This window comes from Durio zibethinus, chromosome 11 (assembly GCF_047325235.1).
Source record: "Durio zibethinus cultivar Kanyao isolate XHJ-2024 chromosome 11, ASM4732523v1, whole genome shotgun sequence".
Classification (NCBI taxonomy): Eukaryota; Viridiplantae; Streptophyta; class Magnoliopsida; order Malvales; family Malvaceae; genus Durio; species Durio zibethinus.
This window is the reverse complement of record NC_143172.1, coordinates 23,479,990-23,491,329: the sequence shown is the minus strand read 5'-3', so window position 1 is coordinate 23,491,329 and position 11,340 is coordinate 23,479,990. Positions and strand designations below refer to the sequence as shown.

At 30.3% G+C, this 11,340-nt stretch overlaps 1 protein-coding gene across 1 annotated transcript; it reads right to left on the bottom strand.

Annotated features, from left to right (window-relative positions):
* Nucleotides 1–6,909: 6,909 nt before the first annotated feature.
* LOC111290694 (uncharacterized) lies at nt 6,910–10,975 on the bottom strand. Its single transcript, XM_022882116.2, has 2 exons — nt 10,134–10,975; nt 6,910–7,760 (listed from the first exon to the last, which is right to left on the bottom strand). The coding sequence occupies exons 1-2, from the start codon at nt 10,784–10,786 to the stop codon at nt 7,316–7,318; spliced, it is 1,098 nt and encodes a 365-aa protein (XP_022737851.2). The 5' UTR covers nt 10,787–10,975; the 3' UTR covers nt 6,910–7,315.
* Nucleotides 10,976–11,340: the final 365 nt, after the last annotated feature.

The window sequence follows — 11,340 nt, the reverse complement described above, 5'->3', positions numbered from 1 at the left end:
TTGGCTTTTTTCTAAAGGTGGATTCAAGTGGCAATTTGTCATGGATGTGACCTAACGATTGGCCCACATCCCATGTGTCACATGTATTATTGGTTGGACGTTACTGCTCTGTTTGGCTGCACTCCACCCAAAAACAAAAACTCATTTTCTTTTTGACGCAACCCAAAGGGCAAAGGCGCAAAGCCAGCTATTTTCGACGAAACAATCCAAATCTGTAAAGCGACAATGGACCTTAGATATTTGTCCCTCTTTTTTTTTTTTATTTAGCAAAGGTACAAACCCGTACGGCGACCGTAACACCTCACCCAATTACTTTTTTTCGTCAAAAGGCCAAAGATGAAAAAAAAAAAAAAAAACAATTGTGGAGGAAGATAATTACGAAGTAGTCAAAATATATTTTTTTTCATGATTGGATAATCGATTAATTGTAAATAAAAAGATTTAATTTGAATATAAATTTATAAATAATTTAATATTTAATAAATATGAGATATGATCACTTAAAAAATCTGGTCGCATAGAAATCAAAGATTAAAAAAAAATTTATTACATGTTAAATTTTAAAAAAGAAAACATACAAAAAAAAAACTTGATTTTTGATAATTTAAAATCAAAGAAAAATTAGTGAAGAAATTTAATTTGAATATATGACTAAAAATAATCTAAGATTTAATAGATGAGGAATAATATTATTTAAAAATTAAAATTTCAGATCTCAATTTAAAAATCTGAAATTCATATTTTGAGAGGAATAAAATAAAATTTATGAAAATTAAAAGGTTTATCTTCCTTTGAATCTAGAATCGTAGCTATCAAGAAAGAAATTTTGGCTTTTTTTCTTATCTTAGCTTAAAGAAACAAGAAGTTATGGAGCTTTATGACTAAGAACAGAAAGAAGAGGAAAAATGCGCTGAGTTTGACTGGTGGAATTAATGAAGCTTTAGAAAATTTGTGGCGTTGGATTGGTCATTGGTGTCGTTTACTATAAAAAGTAAGATCATGTTGACGTAGGAATTTAATATGGAGTTGGACCAATCCACCAACTTTGAAATGCTTTCTTTCTTTTCTTCTTTTGTTTGTTTCAATTTTCCACTTTCAGAGTCCATTTGCGAATCTTTTTTCTTGGAAATTAAAGTAACCGGTGACATTTGATCTATGTTTTTAATATTTATATGAATGAATTTTATTTTATTTTTTAATTATTTTTAAAAAATTACAAATAATAAATTTAAAATTTATTTTTCAGTACATATAACTCTTTCTCTTACCCTTAAATTATAACATTTTAAAAAAAATTACATGCCAAGAGAATATGCCTTCAATTTTTTAAACTTTGAATCAGAATCAATGTCAAATTTGTCATTGTACCATAAATTTTTTAAGTGTATTTTAATTTTATTGAATTTTGTCAATATATTTTTAAGTTTCACCATATGAACAACAAAATTAATTGCGGTAACATTAAAAATAATAATAATAATTATTACAATTGCAATTGAAATAAAAATTATTACAATTACGATTAAAAAAAATTTATTGAAAAATTTATACTGATTTGATCTCATTAGAGTTAACATTTGAATTCAACTGATAGTGCGATAAGCTTTCGATGTGATGAAATTTAAATAGAAACTTAGTTTTGTTGATTTTTTGACACATTATAATGGAATTGATAAAAATTGACTAAAATAATTTTAAAAATTCTTGAATTTTATCACTTTACTTAAATAAATTTTTATATTTTTATTATACTTAAATAAGATCTTAATTTTTAATTTGCATTCAAATAAAATTTTAACATTTAATTTGTATGCAAATAAATTCTTAATCTTTAATTTATACAAAATAAGCTCTTAACATAAATCAATCTTTTATTTGAAATAAAGATTTATTTAAATACAATTCAAATAATACGGATTTATTTTGGTACAATAAAAATATAAAAATTTATTTAAAAAAGTAAAATAGTTCATGGATTTTTTTAATATTTTAGCCATAAAAAATTGTTATTTGCATTAACATAATGTTTTATAAAATATTTAAATTTTGTTATTTTTGTTCAAAAATAAATGAAGTTAGAGTACAATAATAAAATTTTTCTTTTGCATCAATAGGATAATTTATGAAAATTTTTAACCTTGGTTTTTTTTGTCCAATAAATAATAAAATAAAAAATAAAATGGTAAAATTAAGTAAATTTGTAATACAATGATAAAATTCAATAAACTTATCAAATTTTATAATATAGTAGCAAAATTTATCTTAATCTTGAATATGTATTTTAAATTAGACATTAAGATCAAATTTCTACTGTACTTTGAGTTAATATTGAAAATTGTCATTATACTTTAATTTTATTGAGTTTTATTATTGTATTTTTATTTTTTTATTTTGGATATAAAATAATGAAATTGATTATATTAACATAATATTTTGTGAAATATTTCAAATCCATTTTTTATTATCCACAAATAAAAGAAATTAAAAATAAAGTAGCAATATTTGCCATTTAAATTAGCAGATTTTTTAAAATATTTTAATTCGTTATTGTTCATAAAAAATTCAATAAAATTGAAAATACAATAAAAAAAATTCAATAAAATTGAAGTACAATGAAAGAATTTAATATTGAGCTAGACATGTCCATATGTCAAGCACTAAACATAAATTTTTAAGTTCCTCATGAACATATTTTATTTAATTTTAATTTTAATATATATATATATATATGAAAATATCAATTATTAATATAAATTTTTTAAATAGTTTCAAGCCGGGCTAAAACTAGGCCTGGCTTGACTTACGGAAATCTTATATTGAGCTATAGTAAAGCGACAAATTACATCACCTCAATCCTTCTTAAATTACAACAAAGATTTTCATACAATAATAGATCTTCTTACAAAGTTTTGTGGCAGAAAAAAAAATCTCACCATGTTCTAAGATATCATATTTTGATTTTTTTTTTTTAATGTATGGTCGGGGGTCCAAAAATTTTGTTTGGGCCTAATCTTTTTCTATGTAATTTTAAGAGCAAAAATGACATTCAATTAATAATTAATTAGTGGCTAACTCTTTTGGTCACTTTTAATACTGGATAAAGCCACTTTGGTTGTTATCATTGGTAATGGCATTGGTTGGTGAGCTTTGAATGAGAATCTAAATAAATGACAATTTACAAGGAAAGTTCCATTGCATACATAAGAAATTACAGGCGGAGGATAGTTTGTATTTAACTTTTTTCATAAAAGGGAATCACTTACTGAAAAATTTTATCGTAGGATTCAATCATTACCAGAAGTATACCAAAATTGTAGTAATTAGGGTTAATGTTACGAATATTGTCCCTTGCGAAATGGTTTCAACTTGTCCCTTGAGAAGTCCATGTCCTAAACTTAGCCAGAATGGAAAAAAAAAAAAAAAGACATCCTGGATTGAAGCATGGAATTAAATGCTAGCCCAGACACCCACATGTAATGCTTGGGTTCCACTATGGATAGAATATTGTAACACGTGCTTTTGCAGATCACAAATTTCACAACTTCATGCAAACTTGATAATGGGAAACATCTTTCAATAAATTTAAATAGAAGCTTGTGTTTGTGGCTGTGCCAATAATGGAAAGTCGACCAAAAAATGATATGCGAAGGTAATCAGTTGAAGTGATTGAGATCAGATCGAAAGTAATCGTACGTTTGATCAAGTTTGATGTATTGAAAAATTGGAAAAGGGCCAGGGATGCTTACATTTAATTATTTATAAGTATTAATTTTAAACCATGATTGATTCTACAAAACAAATATTGAAAAAGTTAACGTTAACAATTTTGTAAACGAAACTACAAATTTGATCTTACTCGAGTCGAGATTTGGATAAAAATAAGGATTGAGCCGATGGCATGGTTTTGTAGAGGGATGGAATTGCTGCCGGTGGAAGAATAAGACCTTTCCCTGCTATTATTTCCCTTATCCTAACTTTTTCAACTGCTTTGGTCGATAATTGCTTTCACCCAAATCTCGTCCAGAAAACAAGGCCTAATAATTGGATACGGATCTGAGTGTTGTGCTAGAAATCCTCAATTATGAATCTTAGCGTTTAAGGGAGTGAACATACATAATTGAAGGAGAGCCACCATCTTGTTAAAAATAATTGTCCAATTCACTTTGTCTCGTTGATATGATCGATTTGAATTGAGTTATTTAGATTCGAAAAAATTTAAATTATTTTAAATTTGAATTATTTCGAGTTTATTTTTTAAGTTTGAAATATTTTGAATATAAATGATTGAATTTCAAAATTAAATCAATCTAATTTTTTTTATTTTTAATTAATCATTTATTTCATTTAAATTTTATGTTGTTTCAAGTTTGAGTTAGATAAGTGATTTGTTTATTTTTCAGATCAAATCAAATTAAATAAATTTTGGATTCAAATGGATATGATCGATTTTTTTTTTTAATTTGAATAAGAAATTTTTTTTGCTTTAAGTAGAATGCAATTTGGATAGAAACTCTAGAGTTGTCTCTCACCTTCTATGCATAATGGGGCAATTAAAAAGAAAAAAAAAAACAATAGGGACATAGATGTTTTTTATACACATTATATTATAATGTTTGAGACAATTTGGAGATAGATTTAATAATTCAAGCGTAATTTAATACCAAAAAAAAAAAAAAAGATTCAAGTTTGAGAAAAATACACATTCTAAGCTCTTTTATTGATTTAATCAGAAATTCCCTTATTCTATTCCTTTGCTGAACGAACAGCATATCAAAAAAAAATCTTAAATTTTTTTTTCAAAGAAACTTGATTTTTTAATGAAAATTTCCCCAAAACAGTTAATTTCCTTCCTCATATTGATTTTAAGCATTGTTGACACCACTGCCTTAAAATGAATCCAAAATATTGCTCATACTCAGCAATCAGTTGAGCATCACATTTTCTTTCAAAGTTGAAAATGAAGTCCCAGAAATTGCGTTTGTTTTTATGTCACCTAATAAATTTGTCTCTAATACTGACATTGAAATGATCAAGGAAGGAATAAGCGGTTCCGAAAAGAAAAGTACAAGCTTAAAGACAAAAAAAAAGCAGCTTTCCCTAAGAATTCCTTAATTAGCAGCGGTCAATGAAGCAACACTTTCCCACATCAAGGAATCTTGATATCCACTATTATGGTTTGTGTCATTCAGGTAGCCGTTTGGAATTGACTACGTATATAATATATATAAAGCTGGAATCCAATTACATAAATGGAAGTATTACATTCATTTTTTATCATTGAATTTGAATAAAAATAAATAAAAAATATAATATTTATTATAATGCAAGTAAAGCCCTCTCTCATTTACTTGTGTGCACGTATACAGAACAAATATATATCTATCCTGAGAATGATGGGCTTCTGATTGGCAGGCTTGGTAGTTCTCTTTTTGGTTTGTATTTGATTTGCTCGAATTGTTTAATTCCTGATTTTAAACAATATATGAAAATACTTCCGGATTTATTGCAAAAGCTGGAAATAAATGACTGTAGTCCTAAATTAACATCAAAGGTGCATCGATGGAATTCATACCTTCCTTCCTTAAGGAAACAATAAATAAAAAAAAGAGTTGGATATAAAACTAGTGTGGCTAATGTTCGGGAAATAGTGTTGAACCGGTTAAACCGGAGCACAACCCCACACCGTGTAGGAACAAAAATGCAGATGGCAAGAGCCAGGAGCCCAGGAGAAACCTACTTCCAACCAAAAAAGAGGCTCCAAGTAATGATATTTGGGCCGCACTGAGTACAAAAAAATAAATGAAAAGTCTGTTGGAAAGTAAATGCTAATCAATAAGACAAGACTGAAGAGTAGTAGCTTCCGCCCTCCACCTACAATTTCTTACCTAACCAAGAAAGAAACTTTTACTAGGTTCAGGTGACGAATTTTTCCATTGTACTTCGGAGCTAAGCGGCCTATTAGATGCATCATAGACTAGACGATGCTAACTTAAACCCAAGTGCAGAACTCAAATAAGTACTATATTTCATATGACAGCCACCGGGCGGACCTGTTCAAGGACCGATTTTTCATTCGAATTCGAAAATTTATTCGAAATTTTAAAGAATTTAAACATAAATATTAAATCTATTTAAAGGATTTAGATAAATAAGTGAAACTTCAGAAAAAAAAAAAAAAAGACTAAATTTGAATTTCATCATTTAAGGTTTGGATCTAATCCGATCCAAAAATTTTAAAAATATTTTTATTATAATGAGATAAAATCCATTAATTTCATTTTTTATAAAGAATAAGACTCATTTGTTTTATTAGTTATAATAGGATAAAATTAAATTTTTTTTATGTAAAACATTAAAATAATGATTTAACTTTAAATTACATTTAACAAAATTAAATTAAATCAAAACTTAAATGACTCGTAAATTTAATTAAAATTAATTAAATTACTAATTTATAAAAAAAATTATTTTTTTCAATTTTAAATACTAGTGTTTTTTACAGACTTCGATTTTATTATTAAATATAAAAATAGACTTAAACAGAAAATGAAGCACGAAAAATCAAGCCGAGCCAAACCTAAGCTTGCTTAAAATACTGAAAAATCATGCATAAACCCGGCCTGTCCCAGCCACTGAACAGCTCTACCACCGGGGAAGGACTTCAATTTTCTACCCTGCATTTCTAGCGCTAGACTAGCAGCAGTTGAAGCTTAAGATGCAACACATTTATCTCAATGTTTATTGATGTGTCCTCCAGTTTGGTCAGGAGACTGTTTGACAAGCAACAAGATTGTAATGGTTCTAATCTAGACAAGATTACATTTTCCAAACAGTATTTGATGATTCTATTGATCATAGCATACTTCATTTCCAAAGGACAATAATCAATAGAAGAAGCAATTTTAAGTTTAACACGCAATGAATCAATACACCAAATTTATTGTTTTCTTGAAATAACGCAAAATTGCTTTGCCAGAGTTCAAAATCCAAAGGCATATGACATTTCTATGTGGCATTTAGTTTGTAAGTGAAAACCCAAACAGAAAAAGGATATACGTACATATATATATATAAATAAAAGATCAGGGCTAATTACCTGTTTAGCCCAAAAAATAGGGGGAAAACCCAACTGCTTCCAGTTAGAATGAAACCTATTCCCATCAGATTTCCAAATGGTTGATTGTAATGGCTAGCCAATTCTCAGCTCCTCCAAGGCAAAATGGAAAACCCAAAAACTTCCAAGCCTTCACATTCTACAACTATATACACTATTTACATGCAACGAAAAGTTCAAGACCTACTACTATTAAAAGCACTATGAAACACTGCCCAAAACTCTCCTTAGCTCAGATTTCTGTTCTGTGGTTAGCCTGGATGGGTATTTGACATCTAACTTGACCCTCAAATTACCCTTCCTCCCAGTTTCTTTCGAGATAGGCATTCCTTCGTTTTGAACCACAACCTCAGTACCAGGCTTGATGATATCAGTTAGTGGGATCATGAGGTTCCTCCCATCTAGGGTAATCAGGTCGAGAGTCTTACCAGTGAGGGCCTCCAGCAATGTAATCTCCTGATTGACGACCAAATCATTACCATCCCTCTTATAAAGAGCATGTGGCTTCTCCTCTATCACAAAAATAACATCAGCAGGAATTATACCAGGCTCCTCGTTACCCTTCTCAGGGAATGTGATCTTGGTGCCCCTCTTCCAACCAGGTTTTATTTCAATAGTCAATATCTCCTCCACAGTCCTAAACTTACTGCAAGAAAGAAGCTCAGCTGTCAGGCCAAAGTAACAGAGGGAAGCATTCGTGCAAATAACACCACAAAGACAATTAAGGAAAATGAATAGAAACAGACTAATGCAATGCCAGACTTAGTGCCATGAACTGAAAGCCTTAGTTCATCCCTCTTTTTCTTCAAAATTGAGAATGCTACAAGAATTCATGATTACTTAATCAGTTTTCTACTTCACTAGATGATCTTAAAAAACTGATAGGTAGCCACAGATAACCAACATGTTCTAATGGCATAGACTAGAAAAGGAGCTGTTGCTTCCATGCATATATTGGTGTTGTAGGCCATGAAAGAAAATCAAGTAGATGAATATCACTAAGGTTGGTAGTGAAAAAGAGGGAAACATAGACACTGGAAATTTTTTAATATGCACGATCCCCGAACCCACCTCATGAAGACAAGTAAAACTAAACACAGTTAACTAACATGCAAAGCTATTGCTCATCTTAAATTTTTATGTTGATCTTCTGCAAACATTCCTGGGATTGTTATTTTCTTTTCCATCATTTCTGCTTGTTTCCCTTTGCTGTTTAATAAAAGTACAACTTAAGCTGTAATATACTATACAAAAGATCATCTAAGTCTACAATATATTATAAGAGAATAACTACTAATTAGTGACAAATAACGTGTTTTAGTAATGCAAAGATATAGTACTGATCCTAATCAACTTCTTCTATGCGTGGAAGGCCTTTAGTTAAAATGGCTAAATAATAACTCATTGAAATGGGATATTGATGTCCTAGTTGGGAGAATGTGTTGGTGCTCTAATGCCCAAGATTTCAGAAGGGTATACACAAGAGACTATAAACTGTTGGCAGCATGACCAAAGACTGTCCCAATGTAAGTAGATAATCACATTTTTGTGGGGGTTAGGGTTACTAGTACTTCATCCATAACTCAAAAGAGCAAAGAGTACCTTAGCTTCATTTGGCACTTTAGAAAATTAAATTTGCAGTAGCATTTACTCCTCACATTACTTCAGGAGCAAACAAGGTCACCTTTGGTTTGGTAATCCTGTTTTAAAACCTACCCATCTAAAACAAATGAAATGATCCCACCTCAAACCATCCACAAAAGCCAAGAAAGAAACCATTATCTATGCCAACCCAAAAGGACAATGAGACATGTTATCATAATCCACAAACAGAAAGAGGTGGGTGAATGGATGTGTTTTTTTCATTTTTTTTTTTTTTCAGAAAGGAGGGCAGTGTTGATGGTTTTAAGATGGAATGGTACAATGTACATGTAATGGTTGTTTACCTCATCAAAACCATTCTTATCCCTGAATATTTTCTAGCTGAAAATAAAACACAATTATTCAACTCCTAGAACCTTTGCTTTAGAGACCAAAATCTCCTTGCTACAGCATCTTAAGATCTAGAAGAGATAAGTACCTTACAGAATTTAAAAGGTGAGTTTATTGGGGAGATTCGGGTGACTCAAATCACTAGTTTCACTAGTAAACCTTCTTCTCTATTCCCAAACAGGCATCCTCAATAAAAATGTATATCTGTCAAGGCCATTATGGCAAAAAAGCGGAGCAGTAAGCTGTGAAGTTCTAATATTTGATGACCCTTAACAGGAATTCACTTATCATGCACATAGGAGGGAAGCAATGCTTGAACTTAAGATCTCTAACGACCCCGCAATACCTGAAGTGACAATGGCTAACAAATTCAATAACCTCTGCATGCCAAGTGCTAATCTTACATCTAACAAAACATTGTTTAGACTTCTTATAGTCACCAAGAAAACAGAAGAAAACCTTTCATTCCTCGAGTCAAGTCAACCATGTAAGGCCATGACTCCCGACAGCATTGATTTAAGTAAGAAGTGAAATAGCTTCAGTTGACCAGAATGCAGAGTGAACACCTCAAAATATTTTCTAAGAAGATTATTTGACCATAAATAAAACCATCATATAGAACAAGAAATTTAATTACAGAACAAATTGTCCTCTTCAAATTTACAAAATATTAATTCAAGGGAAAGTATCTTAATAACTCACACCCCTAGCATTGGATGCCAAATAGAATATAGTTAAACTCTAATAGAAATATATTATTTGCAGCTTTACAAGAAGCAACTAAAGATATAGTATTGCCTGCCATTGACCAACAAAGGGGTCGTTTCTACTTCCTACTCTAACAAACATTTCACTATCAAACAAACAAAAATCTCATCTTTTCAATAACATAAATCCCAATCAAACAATAAAAAGGAAAAAAAATCATACTATAAGTATCAATACTCTAATCTGATTTTAGTTTAGCCATAATTTATAAAATTAAAAGCATTAAATTTTTTTTTATAAAAAAAGGAACTGAGCTTACCCTGAGGTGAAAGGGTCAAAAACAGTCCTGGAAATCCTCATTTTCTTCTTGGCACCTTTATATAGCTCTTCCAGGCTACAAGGCAACACATTTTCCACAGCAGCCGCTTTCCTCATTTCTCCATTACTAGTACTGCTACTACTCCCGTAACCATTACTATTCCTAAAATACCCTTCACTAAACCCTCTATTTCCCCTTCCACCCCCTCCTCCCCCATTCGCTTCCGCCCCAAACAGCTCTTCGTATATATCATCCGCGTCCCTCAGATTAAACCGGAAAGACCCCGTATTAGGTTGCTGCTGCCTCTGATTATTATTATTATTATTATTATTATTATTATAGTAATGGCCAGCTCGGCGCGGATACGACGACGAGGTGGAAGCGTAAGATTTGTTAGGCGAAGAAGAAGGCGGGAATTGTCCGGATTTAAGAGCCTCCTCGCCGTAAAGATCGTAGATCTGTCGTTTCTGCTGATCAGATAAAACATCGTAAGCTTCGGAAATAAGCTTGAATTTGGCTTCGGCTTCAGGTCGTTTGTAAGAAGGGTTCTTGTCGGGGTGCCAAATCATGGCCAGCCTTTTGTAAGCCTTTTTGAGATCGTCGTCGGTGGCGTGGCGGTTCACTTTAAGAATATTGTAATAATCGACGCCCATGCTTTTTTGTTATATCTTGGCTGGTAATCGAGGGAAGGTGGTGGCGGACGGTTACGGAAACGGGAGGGAGAAAGAAGAACGTTAAATATAGAAAACTAGCGAAGATCGGACGGTTAGAAAAAGGACAGTTTTGGGAAGGGAAAGAAATCATAGAATATGAATAATATAGTGTGATGATATCAATTGGTGGGGCCTATCCGAATAACGTGCTGCTAACGACTTGGGATTTTGGAGATACCGTATGAAATTGATATTTTTGGCCCTACCACTTTAGCAATATTTATTTTTATATATTTAGTATGCTATCAATTTTTTTTAATTATAATAAAATTTTAAATAATTTTAATATGATGTTTTAATTATAAATTTATTAATTAATATAATAATTATTTTTAATATTGTTAATTTTAAATGATAACATGTGATTGATAAATACTTTTCAAATATTATATTAATTAATAAATTTATAATTTATATATAATATTAAAAAATTTTAAAAATTAAATATTATATTTAACATTTTATTATAATTCAAAAAATATTTGAGATGTTAT

What these genes read in the sequence shown, in the direction of transcription:
- LOC111290694 (XM_022882116.2), bottom strand. Translation starts at nt 10,786, where the DNA reads ATGGGCGTCGATTATTACAATATTCTTAAAGTGAACCGCCACGCCACC. An exon ending in TTTGACCCTTTCACCTCAGG is followed by an intron (nt 7,761 to 10,133) that starts GTAAGCTCAGTT and finishes TCTTTCTTGCAG; the next exon opens with TAAGTTTAGGACTGTGGAGG.